The sequence below is a fragment of the Cuculus canorus genome, chromosome 5 (assembly GCF_017976375.1).
Source record: "Cuculus canorus isolate bCucCan1 chromosome 5, bCucCan1.pri, whole genome shotgun sequence".
NCBI classification, from domain to species: Eukaryota; Metazoa; Chordata; class Aves; order Cuculiformes; family Cuculidae; genus Cuculus; species Cuculus canorus.
In genome coordinates this window covers 36,823,612-36,845,035 of record NC_071405.1, presented here as the reverse complement: position 1 = coordinate 36,845,035, position 21,424 = coordinate 36,823,612, and the positions used below count along the sequence as shown (strand labels likewise).

The 21,424-nt window shown below is 37.8% G+C and overlaps 1 protein-coding gene across 6 annotated transcripts in view; it reads right to left on the bottom strand.

Annotated features, from left to right (window-relative positions):
* Nucleotides 1-11,196: 11,196 nt before the first annotated feature.
* Nucleotides 11,197-21,424, bottom strand: part of SBF2 (SET binding factor 2) — a 259,658-nt gene continuing 249,430 nt past the window's right edge. For all 6 annotated transcript variants that reach the window (XM_054067549.1, XM_054067552.1, XM_054067555.1 and 3 more), the window contains 5 exons: nucleotides 18,607-18,711; nucleotides 17,022-17,215; nucleotides 16,512-16,599; nucleotides 14,076-14,207; nucleotides 11,197-13,780 (listed from right to left, as the gene is read on the bottom strand). In XM_054067549.1, coding sequence (XP_053923524.1) covers nucleotides 13,682-13,780; nucleotides 14,076-14,207; nucleotides 16,512-16,599; nucleotides 17,022-17,215; nucleotides 18,607-18,711 — 618 coding nt within the window. In that variant the 3' untranslated portion in view covers nucleotides 11,197-13,681. The remainder of the gene's footprint in view (nucleotides 13,781-14,075; nucleotides 14,208-16,511; nucleotides 16,600-17,021; nucleotides 17,216-18,606; nucleotides 18,712-21,424) is intronic.

Sequence of the window (21,424 nt, the reverse complement as noted above, 5' to 3'; positions counted from 1 at the left end):
TATTTGAACTTCTTGCTACACCCATTAAAGTATAGTAGTTCAAGGATCTTTAAGAAGTCAGTTAAGATGATGTACTCATCCTATTGCACAAAGAAAGGGGGTTAACTGCAGGTTTCATCCTACTCCATATGTCCCAAAACAGCCACTTAAAAGGAATTGAACTATAGCATTTACCTGCAACCTATTAGGAATTTCTTCAGTTAGCCACATATCACGGTCAAATCAATGGTTTCTAGTACGAGCTGTTGGATGGGCAAAAAGATTGTGCCTCAACTGGCACCCCATACAAATGTTAATGGCATATGTAACACATGAAATGCAAAGCATGCAAGTACAGTACTCCCACAATCAGAATAGAGAGGAACATCATATCTCTTCTTCTGAGCACAAGAGATTTCTTATAGTTCATAACGGTAACAGAATTAACAAAAAAAACCCAACAAATCTTTTCTAAGTTGACAGAAGCATAAAAATTTTTCAGACAAGAGGGTTAAAACATGAAAAAGCCGAGTACCTATCAGTAGTTTATAACACACTTTAATGCAAAATGAATTTGGAATCCTTGGTTATGAGATGGAAGTGTTTGCATCTGTGAACAGTCAGTCTGACTTCAGTGCCTCATGCAGCAATTATTTGTACATGCTCTTAAAGCAAATTACAACATCAAAATATTCTCCATTGCATTAACACAATGTCCAAACTTTCTTTTATTCTACACAACTTCAACACGTTCAGCATATGTGCAGGTCTGGTATTTTATCTTTCTGTGGAAGAACTCCACTGACATGATTAGGCTCCGAGGTATTTCTGATCTACACTAAATCCTTTGGAGAGTTGGGATTGGATACAGCAAAAAAGCTCTGTTGTCATGTGGATGCTGAAGGTGGGTTAGCTGTACTTACTTTCTCCAGTTTCTGTATTTGTTTCTGTTTATTGTGAAGCACATCTTTTCCACAGAGGCACACATGGAACCAAAATGTGTAATAACATAGTAAACAACAGCTGCAACCACCTTTTGCCTTACTTCTATTTCTATAGCATATTAGCAGATTTCACTAGGACTTTGCAAAGCTCTAGGTTTTATCACTTAAAGGAAGGGACAACACCTTCGCATTTACCTCAGAGTTGACAGAGATCAGGTCAAGCAGGAGGCAAAAGCCACATGCTTCTTTAACCACGCTGCATAAAATGTCCTATGAGACAGCAGTGCAACACATCTCAAACACCTACCCCCAAGTCATGCAGCTGGTATTAGAACTATTTGAATAGCAAGTAGAAAATTCCCTTCCGAGGGCTGAGTTCATTACCTGGACCATAGCATTTGAGTCTCATACCACATACTTCAGAGGTCCCTATGAAGCAAGCTCAAGGTTACATGCTAAACGGTAAACAAAAGAATCAACAGAGAAATTCACATTTCATTTCCAGTAGTAGGTCCTTTAACACAACAGACATCTCTGAATATGCACTCAACACGGGCCCCAAAAAAACTATCCAGAACAGAACATACCATCAAGCATACCACCAGCATATTCCCAAAACACCATGGTGAAAGACTCCTGCCACTGTCCAAAAGCCCTTCATATTTCAGTGGTTTCTAGAGGACACTAATTCTTGGGATTATGCTATCACATCAAAACTTCCAGCAATGCTCTCCAAACTCCATATGCCCCTCACCTACCTTTCAGAACCTCCTTGGGCAAAACCACATTCAGAGTACTGGATCCATCCCACACACTCTGGCAACATGGCAGCTTCTTCCCGGTCACTGTGCAGAGTGCTGCTGCCTTTAGGGAACTCCTGCAAGCCAGAGCCCTCGCTGGGCTGTGGGAAGACCGCCCTGCCCAGCCTCAGCCCTGAGCCCCAGTAACAGACCCTTGCTGCTTCCAATCATCCAGTGCCGTGTGGCGGTTCAGTTACCGTGCCATGCCTCAAGGGTCACAGCCCCCAAACCTCCCAGATAGGCTTTCAGACTCACACTCAGCTGAGGAGAGCCTGGGAATTAGTTTCTTTTATTCTTTTTCCCCCTAACAAAACAGGGTTCTCCTGGCAGCTGAGCTCTGCCCCACAGCTTCACCTTTTCTGCAGTTACTGAGGACTGCTGCGGCCATAGTCCATCCCTTTTCATCCACCCAGGCAGGAACAGAGGCAGAACTGTGGGCACGGCCGCGGCTGCAGCTCCTGCCCTGCCCCAGGGACAGGCACAGGTGCCGCTTGTGAGGATCTGCTACCCCGGCAGGCTGTGCACCCGAACACCTGGGCACAGCACCCCTTCCTCTCCTGGAGGGCACCCAGGACAAGGAGGGGTAAAGCCCACTTGCCATGAGTAGTGTGTCTCAGGATGAATTAGGCGTGTTTCTTTCCTACTGTGTTTATTCCATTTAAGGCCTATCGTTTTTTAAGGATTCAAGACCTATCCTTGTGGAAACTAAGAGCCCGCTCTGCCCCACTGCTGCACGCAGGGCCCCTGCCCTCATCTGACCAGAGCCATTTGCACCTGCAGGCACTTCTGTGCTGATTAACCATTTCCACACATTTGTATTGTGTTACACGTTTTCAGTTGTTCCAGGCCACCAAGCCAGGGCAACTCCTCTGATGTGCAAACCGTCATCTCATCCATCCAGAATGTGTTTCTGGCCAGATCTTTAATAATCTGTTGTCCTCATGACAATCCTCTTTGCCCTTTCAAAGTAATAAAAATATTAATTTAAATAACATCTACTAGACCAGTAAAATTAATTCAAATCACACGTTTTTCCACCTCCAAGTTTGTCCTCAGTTTTTTATTTCAGAAGAAAAGGTTGCCAAGCTCCTGCAACAAAGTTCAAACACATCAGTCCTGGATAGAAATGCAGTCTGCGATTTCTGTACATCCTGGGCTTGAGATTTTTATTCTTCCCTTCTTCTCTCTGCTAGCCTCTGAAATACTAAGCAACATGGCGACCTTTTTCAAGTTTTGTATGCAAAAAATCATTCCCTATTTTCCCTCCATTTGCCTGGCTGCTCTCCTGCTAACTCTGGATGAGCTCGCTCCTCTGTCCCTCTTCTCCTCTTTCGGTGCTACCTTGTGTAACAAGGCAAGGACTGACAGTGTTAGGATCTACTCTCTCCTTTTCTTATTATGTATGTGTTCTATCTGAACATAATAAGAATATATTCTTATTATGTCTGTGTTCTATGTATGTGCAGTCTCATAAAGGCCTGAATTTTGTATTTTATATAGAAAACCAAGAAAACACTCCTAATTTAAGAATAAAGTATTTCATACCATATTACCATTTTTTAATATCCAGCAGTGAATATTGCAGATGTTGGCCAATAGAAGGGTTTGTTTCCTAAGTACAGATCTGCCCTTGTAACTACTATCCACTTTTGTTCTCAAAGCAGGACTACAGGTTTCTCTCTCTCTTCAAGCCTTACAAACCAGAGTTTGAAAATGATCACTTCTGATTTTGCAAGAAATCCTGCAGTGTTTGAACTGTCTTCTTTTTCAAGGGCTGTATGACTGTTTCTTCTCACAGTGTCCCATGCGCAGTGTCACTGTGCTTGTGTCATTAACAAGAACAACTTTACTTAATGCAGCAAAACTCAGGTTTGTTTTAATCACATATTATCAGTCTACTAAAAACTACGTCCTTATGCTACCTATTACTAGGTTCCTTTAGGAGGAGCTGAGTTAATAGTTCTAAGCAGCTTTTTGAGTGATATTTGGGCCTGCTTTTACCAGCATATCACTTCTAGGTTTTGCTTCTTCCCTACGCACATAAATGGAACAGGCGTGTCGCATACATGGTTTCTGGCTGAAGAACATTCAGTATACGCATCAAAGGAGAAAATTTTAGATGTGCTGTTTGTATTTCAAACTGCTAGGATTTCTCTCATTCTTACAGAAAATAACAATGTTAATTACATAAGAGCTCAAAATATTAGCAATAATTAACCTGCTAATAGGACACAACATTGTATGCGCAAGTTTTGGTGAGCCCACTGGTCCATTTTTCCTTCTGTGCTGTCTCTGACAGTAGCTCATGCTCAGCTACACTGAAGAATCCACAAGAAAATTTATAACCAAATTGCTTTGGTTAAAGCAACAAACATTAAGCAAAGGCATCCATATTCTACTATGTGAATAAAATTCTGTATTACTAATTATTTCACATTTAAGAATATCTATATAACATATACGTATGTTGCATCATGGAAAGAATGGCCCAAATTTAGAAATTAAAGCAGAGACTTGACAGTGGAGCCTTTGTACCCATCTCCAGCAGCTGATAATTTGGCTAAGTCTATGTTTGATAAACAAAGCTGTGATGTTCAACTCAAAGTACACTTAAAGTAATATTAGCAATGGTATTTTCAATGATCAGAGTTCAGCATACTTGATGTTGGCTTCAAGTTAACCTCTTTCCTCAGTGCTGTTAAATCCAATTCCAAGGAATGATAATGACATGTCAAATGCTGAGAGTGTCTGAAATCAAAGCTCAGATTCAGTTTTACAAATTGGCCCCTTATATGCCTTACAGCAGACCAAACTCAGTTACCAGCCCTGTGCCCTTACCTCCCAGAATTCAAAACATAGAGTACAAACTGAACCAGGCACTAGTTCCAGAGCACTTTGAAAAACAAAGACTCTTTACCCTTTGGCTTTAATTATACCACAGCACCTGTAAGTTTTCTAGGCACCTCTAGGGAACAAGTTAACACTGATCATCTCTGCTTCTCAAAAATTCTCATCTAAATTTCGGCATGTAAAGGTCAAAAACACAGAACAGGGTGTGAGACAAGCACAGAGGGAGATTTTGGTGAACAGATAATGCAGCTGCTTGGAGGAAATAAAGGAGATCAGAAGTCTTCCTTTGCTACTAGAAGATATGAGCATATGGCATCCAGTTCCATGGCCTGCTTACCTGAATTCTTCCCATTAGCAGTATGACCTTTCCAACACTCCACTGTCACAAATACCTGCCTTTTCCCTTTCTACATCTTTGATCATCTGTTCAATAGATGAATATGCACTAAGCTGCTTACATGTGCTATTTTTATCTCTGCTTTGCACTGGCATCAACACATGACTGTGTTAGGCACTACCTACCAGCCAGGGATTGCTTTTCCCTGGCATCTGTCTAGTTTTTGACGTCCGTAGCCTTCATAATCTCTGTTCACCTGGGCTTGCTGACAAGAAAATATATACAAAGGTTACTCTAAACCCCTAACGTCTAACAGACACCAATGAGAGCAGTCACCTGTAATTTCAAGTACCGCTAAAGATATCACTATAATTTCACATAATTCAGACTGATAATGAAAATCAACAGAAATCAATGGACTGGAATCCCAAGATAAACTGAAGGATCTCTGTCTGTTTTGGTTTGACATACTCATTTTTCAAATAAAGTTATCAATTTTTCTTCAGATACCACCATCAAAAAAGGAAAGCTGTTCTTTTCTCAGTTATTATATGAAGTTAATTTTATAACAATTTAAATATGCACAATGTCTCACTGTGAAATGGTGAGCAGGTTTGAGAAAAGAAAAAGTGGGAAAGTTGCACAGAACTGTGTTTTCAGAAAATATTTGAATATCAAAAGGCAACATGCATGCAGTGACCTAGGACAAGAGAGAAATATTTTTAAACTAAGGCCTTTCTGACAACAGTTAAAATGTTTTTTGGTAGTCCACAGCAAGTTGCTAGGGCATACGCAACATTATTGACAGACATATTTAGCTGTGATAGAAAAACTGGAAAAATCTTCTTGCGTAACAAAAATCTCTGTGTAGTATTCTTTGAACTAAAACACATTCGGTATCATAGGAAATAGCTCCATGTTTGTTTTTCTTTTCCGAGGTTGAGAAACTTGTCACATATGCCACTGTGTGGTCAGCTGCGTAGTTTTAACAACTGAAATAATAACTGATAAAAATCAGTTTATCTTAAAAATTATTTTATATACAGAAATTTGTGTCCCGAAAGAGACAAAGTCTCAAAAGACTATATCTGCAGGAAGAAGGGGATACAAAGCTTAGATACTTCATGGTTAAAAACAGATGTCTGCTGTAGCAACAGTATGATACTTTCAGAGACTTCAATAAGACCTACCGCCTGTCGTGACACTGCTAACATACATAACACACATAATGGTAAATGACCCGATTCTACATACCATAACTAACTCCTCAGTTTATCCCTGGCTCTTATTCATTATCACTTGATGGGATATTTTCCAGGTTTTCAGGCACTGCTGCATGCTCATACCAGAAAAGAAGACTTACTGCAAACTCTCCTTTCCTGAAGCGGAAGAAACCAAATCAATTCTCCCTTATAAAACTAGTTTTGAGTAAAGTAAGAAAAGCAGAAGATATTTTTCAACTTAATTTCATTTCACTTTAAAGCAAAGTCATGAATTATTGAGACTTGAGTTCAGGAGGCATTAAGATCAAGCTGGATATTTTAAATAAAATTTAAAAAGAACGTCACAAAGAAAAATATCTCGTAGGATCCCAACTTCATCAAAATTCAACGGTAACTGCATTGTCAACTTTCCAATGTGTTTTTTGAAATTCCAATCCTAAATCACTTGCCTGCATGAAACATTACAAAGATTTGAATGCTTTATAATAAACACCACATAAGTATTTTTGAGTTAAGAGAACATTAGTATAAGCATTTCCTCCTACTATTGCATTAAATATTTGCCAGTGATAATCTGAGCATAGCAGAAATAAAATCAAAGTTCCAACTATTGCGATGGCACAAGAATAATGCAGCACATGCAACACCTGAACACAGACTCATAGAATGGCTTGGGTGACCATAGAACGGTCACCTAGTCTAACCGTGAGTTAGACTCTGGAAATCCTAACCAGAACAGGTTGCTCTTAGCCCCATCCAACCTGACCTTGAGTATTTCCAGGCATGGGGCATCTACCACCTCTCTGGGGAACCTGCTCCGGTGTTTCACTACCCTCATCACAAAAAAGTCTTAGAATCATAGAATCATTAGGTTTGAAAAGACCTCTAAGATCATCGAGTCCAACCATTCCTATCAACCCCGAAACCATGTCCCTGAGCACCTCATCCACCCGTCTTTTAAACACCTCCAGGGATGGTGACTCAACCACCTCGCTGGGCAGCCGCTGCCAGAGCCCTATAACCCTTTCTATGAAAAATTTTTTCCTGATGTCCAGCTTGAACCTCCCCTGGTGCAGCTTGAGACCATTCCCCCTTGTCCTGTCCCCTGTCACTTGAGAGAAGAGGCCAGCTCCCTCCTCTCTACAACCTCCTTTCAGGTAGTTGTAGAGAGCAATAAGGTCTCCCCTCAGCCTCCTCTTCTCCAGGCTAAACAACCCCAGTTCCCTCAGCTGCTCCTCATAAGACTTGTTCTCCAGCCCCCTCACCAGCTTCATTGCTCTTCTCTGGACACGCTCCAGAGCCTCAACATCCTTCTTACTGTAGCGAGAGGCCCAGAACTGAACACAGTCTTCCTTATATATAGTCTGAACCTACCCTCATTTAGTTTAAAACCATTACTCCTTGTCCTGTTGCAACAAGCCCTACTAAAGAGTTTGTCCACATCATTATTATACGCCCCCTCCAAGTATTGAAAGGCCACAATAAGATCTCTCTGTAGCCTTCTCTTCTCCAAGCTGAACAACCCCAGCTCTCTCATTCTCTCTTCACAGGAGAGTTGCTCCGTCCTTCTGATCAGTTTTGTGTCCCCCTCTAGACATGCTCCAGCAGGTCTATGTCTTTCCTGTGCTGGGGGCTTCAGATCTGGATGCAGTATTTCAGGTGTGGTCTCACTGGAGTGGAGCAAAAAGGCAGAATCATCTCCCTTAACCTGCTGGTCATGCTTCTTTTGATGCAGCCCAGGATATGGCTGGTTTTCTGCGATGTGAGTGCACATGTAAGTATTTAAACATAAGAGTGATTTTACCTGTACTATAGCTTACTATATTGAGCTTCATCATCCAAAATTTTATGAAGTTATAATTTTGAACTTACTGGAGGCCTTGGTGTGAATAGAATTTTTAACTCACTGGCACTTCTAATGAAGATGGCCCACAGCCAGCGTAACCTGGCAAAGCCCTCAGTGCTGTCAGTGTGACACTCATTTCTTGAGCAACTTGATAATTTCTCCTTAATAAGAATGGATTTGCACAGAACAGTCTTCCTAGGTGTTAAATTCAAAGCAGTCTCATCTGTCCAGCACTGAACATGGATGTTGTACCTAGTATTAATTTTGGACAATTAATGGAGAGTTTAAATGCAAAGGGACACTACAAGTTTTGGAGGTCCCATTTGGTGACAGGATGAGTGGATCTGAAACACAAGAATCCTTACTGAGTTGAACAGTGATAGCAACTCATTAAACAACAATGGAGACATTGATATTTTGTCAATATACAATGATAAATAAGTCATGAATAAATAAATATTAAAATGAACGACTAGTATGCCTCAGGTTCTTCTAGGTAAGTATGAGGGGCAGGAAAAGTACCTGAAACCACTGCTACCTCTGTACCTCTTTCCAGGATATATTGTGGTCCTCTTAGCCTAAATATTTCCATCTTCCGTTATTGCCTCATCATATATCTCCTAGAGAGTAGACCCTGTATGACTATTCTAGAAGATACTCATACTAGCACATCTCCTGCCTTATAGGGTTTGCATAGAGATCAAGATATAAATACATTATGCTGGAAAGCCTGCCTTTAAAACACAGCTTTTACCTTTTGTTCCAAGACTGGGTTTTGACAGCTTTCTAGGAATAATATATTGAGTCCACATATGAAATAAAGTATCTCGGTTTAAGACAGACTCTTTGTCTTCTCAGGAATGACCCAGGCAAGCATTATGACAATCTGAACTCATGAAAAGCTGTGTTTATTTCATAGTTTCCTGCTAAACTAGCAATGACATCAATGTTCAGTCCCTTCAGCTCTCAACAGGTAGTCTTGTGATGAAGGATAAAGAACGCAAGTTGGTATCTGAATTTTAATTACTGTGGATAAAGATGGTAGCCACAGTTGATTACACTTAAATAATTTGTTCTTACGATTTTAAAGAGTACTGAATTAATGACAAAGAATCAAGAAAGTCACTTCGGGTGAAAAGTCACATCAGCTTAGACTGGAGAAGTCTACTGCAGAAAAATACAAAAAGGTAAAAACTAGTCTTTGGAGAGTTTGTATGATGCAAGAAGATACATAAAACCAATTCTTATTAGCAGAATTTGTATTAGTGATCCATTTTTGAAAGGCTAGCTGGACTAGAAAGTAAAGAGAGGAAACATGAGTACACTTGCCGCTTCCTTATTTGACAGTCAATTAAGGAAAAGTTGTATGTGAAAAAGATCAAAGGTAAAAATTTCCTAAATAAGAATGTGGACATTAATACTGCCCTTGGCTTGCACAGTAGCCAACATGTGGGAAGAAACTCATTGAACACAGACAAAACAGACGTGATTAAAAGCAGCCCTGCAGAGAAGAACTTGGGAGTGCTGGTCAATGTGAAGCCTAACATGAGCCGGCAATGTGCGCTCGCAGCCCAGAAGGCCAACCGTAGCCTTGGCTGCACCAAAAGAAGTGTGGCCAGCAGGTCAAGGGAAGTGATTCTGCCCCTCTACTCCTCTCTTGTGAGACTTCATCTGGAATACTGTGTCCAGTTCTGGAACCCTCAACGTAGGAAGGGTATGGAGCTGTTGGAATGGGTCCAGAGGAGGGCTACAAAGATGATCAGAGGGCCAGAGCACCTTTCCTACGAGGACAGGCTGAGAGAGTTGGGTTTGTTCAGCCTGGAGAAGTGAAGGCTCAGAGATCTTATAGGAACCTTCCTGGTTGCATAGATAGTACCTGGAGGGAGCCTACAAAAAGCCGGGGAGAGGTTATTCATAAAGGCTTGTGGTGATAGGACGAGGGGGAATGGGTATAAACTGGAGAGGGGCAGATTTAGACTGGACATTAGGAAGAATTTCTTCACTAATGAGGGTGGTGAGGCACTGGCACAGGTTGCCCAGGGAGGTTGTGGCTGCCCCCATCCCTGGAGGTGTTCAAGTCCAGGTTGGATGGGGCCTTGGGCAGCCTGATTTAGTGGGATTTCCCTGCCCACGGCAGGGGGGTTGGAACAAGATGATCTTTAAGGTCCCTTCCAAGCCGAACTATACTATGATTCTATGATTCTAAAACCCCAGAAAGTAGGTGTGACAGTGATACTCATCACAAACTTCAGCATAACTGGGGAACTGGTAGATTCATTTCAGTTTTCTGACTCCCCAAGGCAACCACAGGATAATCATGAACAGACAAAATATTTGGATGATCACAAATATGAAAAATGAGAGATGTGGTGCAGCCACTTTGACATACTCCAAGAATATTACAGGATGAAAAGGCAAAATCACAGTATTTGGACAAGATCACCACATTTTTGTTATGTCTGAAATTCACAAAATATCAGATACAAATAATGTGTGTGGGATGTGACACAAAGTTTTGAACATTTGTTCCTGGTATGTTAGCTGTTTGTGTTTTTTATTACATAACCAGTGATCCAGATGTGTGGCATGCTAAGTATTTTATTATTGAGTATACTAATTCTAAAATTCCATCAAAAGTAAGGACTTTTAGAGAAAATATTTCTATGTTAGATAGGAAAGAGAAATTATTAATATAATATACAAGTAACAACTCTTCAAAACCTAAAACTCAGTTCATCCTGTCACTTGTTATGTGAGCATTTTGTTACTTGACATAGAGAAGGGCAAGCAATCTTCTTCCCTTATGTGATAATATTATCTTTTCTACAGCAGGAATGTTATGATACACAGTAGGGCAACAATGATAAGAAACACCAGAGGAAGCACGTGTTTACCTCATCCCCAGTTCCGGATGGGTTCCTCTTTCTGAAAAAAAATTCATAGACTATGAAGACAGACCCCTTTGTACACAGAACTGTTCCCAAGAAAACTCCTTGTCCCTAATTCTCTACTTCTGCTTCCGCAGCTCAAACACACTGACAGACCCTGTAGCTTCTGCTATTCTAACTTCTCCACATTTTCTCTAATCTCTGTTTGAAACTTTGTTTTGAATAGAAGAGACCCTCAGGGACACTGCAAGCTTTGTGTCTTCAAATCAAGAGCCTATGCCTACCATTCCTTTGTATATTCCTTATATAAACACCACAAACGTCACATATCTCATTTCAGCTTTTATTTGGATATTTTTAAGTTAAGTTGCTCAAGTCCATTTTCCATCAATACAGACACTAAAAATTGAGATCAACATATAAGGCAACATTACCATCCACGCCAAGCTCAATATGCAAATCTTATCTAAGCACCACAGCATCCAAGAATTGTCACAGGTCCTCTACCTCCATCACACATACCCTTTCCATTTTAACTCTGCTATCCCCCACTACACTCAGTAATTCAATTTAGATGCAACATTCTCAAGTAAGACATTGCTATTTTTTAATATTTTATTTCTTATGAACCAGACCATTTTTTTAATAAGGTAATAAATGAGTGAGAAATGTCTCAGAGTGGAAGTATGCAGTTGATTCACGCTGTGATACCATACAGGCATTTAAAAAAAAAAATAGATTTAATAACATTTCTCAATGACTTACTATGAACATTATACGTATTTAGCCTTTTAGTAAAGGCTAGACATTGAGACCTGTTAGAATGATAATTTTGCTTTAAATTCTAATTTCTTTAGCCTTTAGTGTTACTGTTGACAAGTGTTTGAATTGAGGATGCTCAAATGTAACTTCTATGTCAGGATATTTACAAGTATACAAAAGACCACACCATTTTTAATACACCCATTATTCTTAATGCAGAGTAAATAAGGATTTGTCTTGTGCCCGTGGAAATATTTCAGCGTGTGGGTCTCTTTTTCTCTTTTACAGTAAAAGGAAAGGTTTTACTTTTCCTTAAGAAGTGTATTTATTACAAGATGGTTAGCATACATATATCACATAACATACAAGAGTTAAAATGAACTAGTTACAAAATAAGCAATGGTATGTATATTTTCATGTAACCTAAGAACAGGATCAGTATTTTACAAAGTACATATAAAAGTACTTAATATACAAAGAAAAATACAAATGTGCAAACACCATTGTCACAGGTGGAAATTTGTCAGTTGAAAAATGCTAGAAAAATCCTTCATATATTTGTTTTGAAACTGCAAATGCGTTAAAAACAGCTGCATTTCCTATCATGTGTGGTGAGAAATTCATGTTCTTTTCTAACAAAATACATCAGTTATAAAAAAAACCACAAACAATTTAATAACTGAAAAATCTTGTAAGTATAGTCAGTTTGGTTAGGCTGGCATTAAATTACAAGCAGAATGTCTGGAAAAATGAGAAAATAGTGAATCATATATACAAACCTTTTGCAATATTAGTGTGCTATTTAACATATTAACATTTCAAAATAAAAACAACGGTTTAATTACCTACCTAAATTAATTATTCTACTCAATGCCATCACTATTTGTAGACTGTAAAATTTCTACTAGTTCGGGGATATTAAAAATGTTTCACCAGGTTTATAAGCTGAACAAACAAAATTTTATCAAATGTAAAAATCTATAAACAGTCTTCCAATTCATGTGCAAAAATGTTTAAAAAGTATCAAATCACAACACAGCAAACCTCATTATGTACATATTTAATATCTGTAAATGTTGTTAACTAGCTAGTTTTGTTCTGCTATAAATAACTTACCTCTGTCCTGCAAAATGTCTGCATTTTAAAGATTTCAGTGCAAGTGCTTGCTTCATTGTTTAGTGCATTATCACGTTTGCTATTTTTTATTTTACAGTGAGAAGAACAGCATATAAATTAACATATACAACACATCTCATACATATGAGATCTTTCTTCTACTGAATTCCTAGTTTATTGATTTCTGTTTCTCCTGGATAGTGTTGGCCAGTTTTCTTTGATTTATCCCACTGTAATTGCAAACAGAATCTAAAATAAAAGTGCTACGACCTTCAGATAATCCCTAGAATTTTAAATTCCATAACAACATTTCAGAAGCACTCAGTAGAGCACAAGATTAGGGAATGACCTGCACACTGAGAAGACACTTGAAAGTCTGGTATCGGGCCATTTCACTTTTCGGTCTTAAAAATATGAGCCGTCTATAAACACTGGCAATCTTATATATACGTCACTGGACTCACAAGCTTCATTTATTTATTTATTTTCAGGAATTGTAGAGATGTTCCCTCTCATTTATGACTGGCTTAGAAATAAGAACATTCTGTTTAAAACTATAAATAAAGTGAAAAGACAACTTCATGTTGGAGGGAAAAATTCTACAATTTCCCTTGGACAGGTTTCCTAATAGACTAGCTCTGAAATGAGAAAACCAGGCTTAGATGATAGTACAAATACAGCCCATTTCTATAGCTAGGAGTTGTACTGAAGAATGTGGAAATTCAGAATAACGGATTATTATTTTTCAAAGTTCTCCCTGCAGAAAAAAAATAGCAGTTACAGTGGTTATAGTTATTAAACAGATATGGAATTTTAGCATATTATGAAATTTTATGGCTGAAATGTAAGGAAGGCTGGTCAATAACATTTCAGAACTTAGCTTCTTACAGGAAGAGGTGCTTTAAATGTGTCTTTATTATGGAATGTTTTTCCTTTCTAAGCATCTGAAATGCAACTCTGGATCCTATCCATCCATTGCTGAGCGCTCTGTGCATCTTGGGCACAAAAATTATATACACGTTTATTTGTCTTCAACTGCAAAGGAAAAATAAGAACATGAAGAGAGATAAGTCGAAACACACAAGAGAAAAAGAAACTTGCAAACTTTACTTTAAACTGTAATACTCAATGTAATAATTGGGTCTGAATGTAATATTTTTTAACTTCTGCAGTTGAGAGTGAGGGCCAGATGCTTGCAGTTTAAAAACTTTCTGTCTTGAGTTGGCATGACAGCCCCTTCCTAGCTCACACCTTCCAGCAGGACTGAAAGTAGCAGGTTAAACAAAGAATAATTTCACAGAATGACGAAGTAAAGTCCAGATATACTTACATCAAAAAATGCTTTTTCACTTGCATGTTTTGGGGCTCCAATTGTTGGAGAAGCAGGAATCACAGTTTCTACTTCTGCAAGGTCTATGTGTCCCTTACAGCTCGTATCCTCACCAGAATCATAGTATCGCAGCTAGACCACAAGAGGAAAAAAAAACCAAAACATGCTATTTAGATGGACCTTTCATTACTTCTCCCTTTTTCCTGAATACAACTTGAAGGCATGGACAGGTAAGGGTGGGAGGCACAAATATTATTAGGACCAAGGACATCAGACGTGGAAAATTTCTAACACACAAATGACAGGTTTCGTATATATACAAAATTGCCCTTAACGGTCCAGTCCTCTATTTGATATGTCTGGATAACAGCAAAATCTCCACCATCTGCTCCTGGGCAGACACATGGATGGGGGAGGAGCATTTTGTCACCAGAGTTTCAGAGCAGAGAAGCTTCAAATAGTCACGCGTTGCTTGCGGGCAGAGGATGGGTGAAGGATGAAAGCAGGACCTGTTCTTTAGGATTCAGCATTTCTCATTAATTCTTCTAATAGAAACCACCACTTCACTGTTCATTGCATTGAAACTAACACAAAAGCTTTATTTCACCAAGGCGTTAATAGAACACTTCTTTATATTTCAAGAATTTAAAATCATCATCAAATTTTTAAATATAATTTTAGATAATTATAAACTACATAGAAAACTCACATTTTCCTATACTGCACTTAGTAGTTGAACAAAGCTGTCTTTTTTTTTTCTTGTAGCAAAGATACTTTGATAGGAATGTCAACCACTCTGTAAACTGAGTTTTAATATGCAAACAAGTTCCAGAAGAGAAAATCTGACACTTGCTTTTAAAAAAACAAAATAAAATAACCCCCCCCCCCATAAATTGATGCAAAACACTAAAGCAAACCTTAATAGCAAAGGTTAAACAACAGAATCCCAACTAAGATTGACCTGTATTACTCCTGCATCTGTGTTATTTATGAGGATATCTGGATATGCAAAACCAGTTAAAAGTACTTTTGTCTTCTGCAAAATAAACCTGTATATCGGGAAGAATAATTATAATCAGCACATATGTTGGCATTTTACCACGCTGATCTAGAACTTGTCAATCAGCATTTTAAAAGATAACTCCCTTTAACTCTTATTAAATAATTTTTAAGTGCACTGATTACAATAAATTAATATTTTTATACAAAAGCAAACACGAGTCTCAGAGTTTACAATCCATGCCATGTGGAATTTTGGCTCAATAGAGATTACTGCTAGATGACCCAACATTATTTAAAGTATACGAGACCACAAATTTTCAGGATTCCGCCAAACATTGCATATTGAGTAAAATGTTTAGATCAACAGATCTCTTCTGTTTTTTAGAATTGTTTGCCATGCAATGATTTGTCAGAATATTTATAAATAATTTTGTTACTAAATTTATGTCACTATAACGAATTTAAATACTCCTATATATGGCACCTGAAATTATTGTTCAATCAGGAACTTGGCATTTCAGGACTTCTAGAGATATAGATTTGAGATAAAATTTTAACTTAGACTTTTACAAAATTCAAATTCATTTCAGAGTGATCTGTGACCCTGTTTCTCTGTATCTGAAAAGACTTTCATACCAAGATTCCGTGCTGTCTTTCTCAAATACTGGTTACAGAAAAACAAGAAAAAGTCAAGTGAACCAATTCAGATCATGATTTTCCTGGGCATACCATGTCCTTTTATTTGCAAAGAAAAACTCTCGTGGCAAAGTGCTTGAGGAACAATGAGGCTGTAAAATACACACTGAATGAACAGTATATTCTACAGTTTCAATACGGATGCCTGAATTAAACTTGCCAATGGTTACAATATTAGCTCTTAGCATCCCAGTTGCACTCCAGGAAATACCTTCTAAGGTTTTCACTCTCTACTTCAGAAAAAGCTTTTCATTCTTTTGGAAACTAAAGAGGTCATATTAAAGGGCAAATTATGTGCACCGCTTAATTGCTTAATGACATTCTAGAGTTAGCAGTGCTTTAAATTGCTTGTAATGCTTGTCTACCACAATGACCATGAAACATCCTCAGGCACTACACAGCTTTTTTTTTTTTTTAACTGAGGTATGAAGCAGGCAAAAAAAATTGGGCCTAAACAACAATACATAACTTCCAGTCCAAGAAGACTATTATGATTATATGCTAAACAGTTAACACTGTTTTAAAGAAACCCCAAAATATTAAACCACCTCTGCCCATGCAGAATGGTGCATCAGGTACAAGATACACAAGACAAACATAGATATATGCCTTATAATGATGGAACACATCACATTTGAAAATTATCATTATTATTTGTAAAATCAGTCTGTACAAACCCAGTAAATGAAAAATCAGAAAACTAGTCACAAAAACATTCATTATCTGAAAAGCTTTTACCTGGTGTTTTGTCACATCCAGCACAAACCAGCGAGGTTTCCATCCCTTTAGTAAAGCTCCTCTTTTGTATAACGTACCTTCAAAAGATCTGAAAAGTACACAAAACGGGATGTGATTCCATAATATGAATGAATACTGGTGATTTAAAGCCCCCAAATGACTATACACACATTCAAGCACTTATTTTACTGCAGTAAAACACATTAGTTTTAAATCAATAGTTTTGTTATTGGTAACTTTGATACACTGATAAACATTTATATGTTTCAGTCCTTTGGATGCATTAAATGTACAGTTACATGTTTATATGCAAGGGGAAGACTGAAAGATACTGCTAGGAGACAGAGGCCCATCCATCAAGACAAGTAAATGTAATCAAAACCACAAGAAAGGAATAAAGCAGTCACAAAGCATTTTGTGCATATGAGTTTCTTTTTCAATCCTAAGGCAGTGACTACTCGTACAAATCTAATACAAGGTTCATAAATACTCTGTGGTTATTCAGTTTACCTATTTTCATCATTCTTTGATGTGAAATGATTGTATAAAGTAGTTGTTCTTCTATCTATTCCATTAGAGGGAGAGATGACTGCGCTCTGTTCTTCACCCAGCCCACTGTCAGGTATTTCCAACAAAGACCTCTTTTGATAGGAATGTGGATTAGCTGACATCATCCCTGAGGAGCCAGAAGGATGTCTCCGGAGCTAAAAAAAAGAGGAAAATAAAAGAAAAGCAGTAATGAAGCATGCCTTGCACTGTGAGACTGTCTCAACATTATAATGACAACACACGGTACAACATGTAAGTTGTGAATTATTACAAGGCCAAAAAATCTTTGTAATACAAGTCAGTGCTGCCTCAGAAAAGAAGTCAGAGGGGTGGCAATTCAATGAATTTCTTAAGTAGAAGGGTTCACATGGTGTGAGAAATTAGTACTTCAGGAAAGCTTTGTATACACCAGTGACATAATCTTGAACGTCTCCTTTGCTTTTTCAGAAGCATCTAGAACCAGTCAGACATTTGGATACAATATATTTCACTAATTTCATAGGGAAGGAAGGGAAGAGAAGGAAGGGTGGGAGAGAAGGAAAGAGTGCATTTTCAAGAGCTACTTTATACATTTAGTAGGATATCAATAACATGGAATAAGAGGGATCCTGAATTTGGTCTTAATCTAAATAACAACATCATTACCTTTGGGGTTGGCCCTTTGCTATTGCATTTATCTGAGAATCTTTGAATAACAGCTAGGATACAAGACTGATATCAGGTATATTTATACTTGCATTTTCTTTTCTGCTTCCAATTAAATAAAAAAATCCCCCCGATTTGCTAGGATAAAATTTTTTTCATCTTGAGCTAGTCTAGGGTATAAAGTGACCTTAAATGGCTCCAACAGACATAAAGTATACTGCTTTCCTGAGAGCAAAGGACAAATAACGAAGTAGTACTGTGGGTATAGAGACTGGCAAATCTGAAGCAGCCTGTGAAGCTGAAGAGTTAGGGTACAGTCTTGAGCTCGTAACTCCCTGTTCATATGGAAAGCTCACAAAAAGCAGTACTAACATTCTCCCTAGTGCATATAAGATAGCAAAGAGGCAGCCTTTGGCTTAGAAAATACCTCTGTTGTCAGCTCTTCTTTTAATGCAGTCAAGAACTGCAAACACAAGCATGAACACTTCCTGCCTTTACTAGAATCTACAATTCCAAAATTCTATTAGACACGTAATTCTCTTTACTCATCTCTAAAAACTCTGTGATGTCATTTTGGCTATTTTGAGGAACTGAGTTTTTTTGTACTTCAAGAATCTTTTAAATACATAAAGGCATACATTTACGTATCAGTAAAATGCTTGTGCTCATTTCATCTGCATGCTTTAATCTGCTCTGGAAAGGCAATTAGATGAATAGCTCAAGTATAAATATATTTTTCTACCTGCAGAAATACAGACTCAGTATCATGTTTTAGAACAACATATTCGATTTTGAAAAGCGGTATTTTATTCCAAGAAATTGAGTGATTTTGTCAGCGTCTCAGGTAACCTACATAGCAGGACTGGAATTATCCTATTGGATGAGTGCTTCTGCTACTTACATTGTCTTGTCTGGTGTCATCCTTGAGATTCATTTTGACCTTTTCCCACAAAAGCTGCCACCTCTCTGGGCTCTGATTTAATTTACTTTCCAACCTTTCGATTTCCTGAAAAAAACAACAATGGTTTTCTTAAGGATAAATATTCCTAACCGATGACTTCCTGCCAATAATTTTATACAGCCATTTTCTAGTCAATATTTTTACACAGGAACTCCTAGGCCATGTTACCCAATGAAGTACAAAAACCTCTGTTAAACCAGCTACAGACTGAAATCAGCCAGATTCAGGAGTCAAGGGCAACCAACTGCAGCATCAGCCACATCATTCTTCTTGCATGCCACTGTGCTTTCAGTTCTCTGCTAGTTCTCCTGAGTACACAAAATTCAACACCAACTGCCATAATAGAAACATGACAATGATAAGCATAGGCTATATTTTAGAAAAATATTTACAAAGAACAAATTCTGTGCTATGACACCAACTTTGTACATCGCCAATATTAACATTTACACTGGTTGATAAAATGGGATACAAAGCTGTAATAAAAGAAGGAAATGAAACAGAATGATTTATTCAATTTGGATGCCAAACTGTAACAACATGTTCTTGTTGTGGAACTTGGGAATATGACCTACGTTGATAACCTCCAGTTAGGGTTATTTCCTGTTAATAAGACAGTGCATACAAAGTCAAGTAAAAAGAGGCGATTTCTTTAGTGTATGTTTACGTGTGAACACTTATCAATATATCTGTCATTACTTTTATGTACGACCATATTCCTTGCCATGCTTCCTTTCTATATTTTTACTTTCAACAACTATATTGTTATGGAAATGTGATTCTTAATGAAATCAAATTAAAAACTCAATTTTGCAAATCCAATTAAGAATTGATGGAAAAAAAAAATTGCCATAGGACAGAGAATTCCCCTGCTATATAAAAGCCAACTAAACCTCAAGACATTTATTTTTGAAGTAGAGACAGCAAGTCTCTGACTTTATTTACTTCTACTATACCAAATGATTAAAGTAGATTTCAAAATGTTCTCCAACTCCTATTGGTCTTTTAGAATGTCAATTTCTCTAGGAGACTGAAAGGTTTACATGACTGTGTGTTTAAAGTAAGAAAACATCCTGACTGGGAAATTAACTCCTGAACTAAATTTTTAACTCTGAAGTGAAAATACAAAAGCCAGTATTGGACAGTTTAACAGGAGTACAATATTTCTACAAACTCTACCTTGCTAAGGTAAATTAGAAAACTCAAAAGTAAAACTAAATCTAAGAAATCTGACTTAACCAAACAAGAAGTATTAAACATTGAAGGCAGTTGAAAGCCACATACACATTAAATAACATACAACACTCTTCCCGCCAAGAAATAAAACCAGAATAATTTTGATTGGAGTATCCTCATAGGTAGATACAAAAATAAGGAATGGTGAACACAAGCCAGACTAAAGGATTTTCTGGATTACTTCTTTCTCTTTCAAAGTGCGGAGCGCAGAACTCTTCCAGATGGGATACATACAACTGAATCAACATACCACAGACATTTTTATGCTAAAAGCTTTCCAAATTGCTGCAAAAGGATACAAGCTCTTTAGTACTAAAAGTTAGTCAGGTTTTAATCTGATCATTCTCTTTCTGCCCTAGTCTTGACTTCTGAGCATGACTCTTATTCTGCAAAATCTGGAAGTACTGAAACTTGTTACTTAGCAACTGGGTCACATTCCTTCTTTTTGGCTCTACAATGAGTAGTGCTTCCAGAATTTAAAATGAAAAACTTTCAACAATCTCCTATATATAACTTGAAAAGTTAGGAATATATTCTCCTTTAATAAATACCATGTAATAAACTTACGCAGCAATAAATCACTAAGATTTACTCTTGCTGCTTCGGTTTTAAATTTTACTAAAAACGTCAGATTTTTTTCCTTCCATGTGTGGAATGGACTATGAATAGCTGTATTTCCTTGACAGAAAAATTCCTTACATTTATCTTTCTCGTTTATCTCCTGTTGCCTAGACTTATGGGAGCAAAGTCAATACATATAAAAAGAAAGGTTATAACAAGTATGAATATCCATTTCCTGAAATTAGTAATTCTACGTAATTATCACTGTGGTGCCTTTCAAAAGATGTATCTGCTGAGTCATCCACTTTGTCATATTTGAATGGTACAGACAGGAGTTAACTCCGCAACGCTCCAGCACTGTAGGGACTGATCACCTCATTTATAACCACGATGTGTTTGCGCACACACAAAACAATCTGGACAAAGTCCTACACTAGTGAACTGTCTTGACTATGACAGAGCACTCTGCTTTGGAAGTCCTTCCCTGTCAACATTTTCTCTTCAACTTCCGAGATAGAGGCTTGAGATTTTGACTACAAATGGAAATACGCTGAATGTGTTGCCAGTGATCTAACTGCTGCCTCTGTCAAATGATCAGACTTGCATGTGCAACAAGTTGTACATGACTAGTTGTTCAATATTTGGAATAAACTTTTTGGCTCAGGTTTCATTTTGATGGATCAGCCTTTTTGGCACATAACCAAAAGTTCTAACACAGCACATAATCAGAAGTGCTATTTTTATTGTTTTGCTGTTTTCTCATTTACCCCATACACAGCTTTCGGTTCTTTATGGCATATATTTATGGCAGAGTTAATTCGGGTGACTGGCACCCTGAAGTGGCATCTTTCAGTCGGCCAAACTCCCTACCATTGCATGTTAAGTGATGTAACTGCTTATTTGTAAGAATAGGACATGTAGGTTCATATCTCACAATTCACAGAAGTTGAGCCACTCTCAA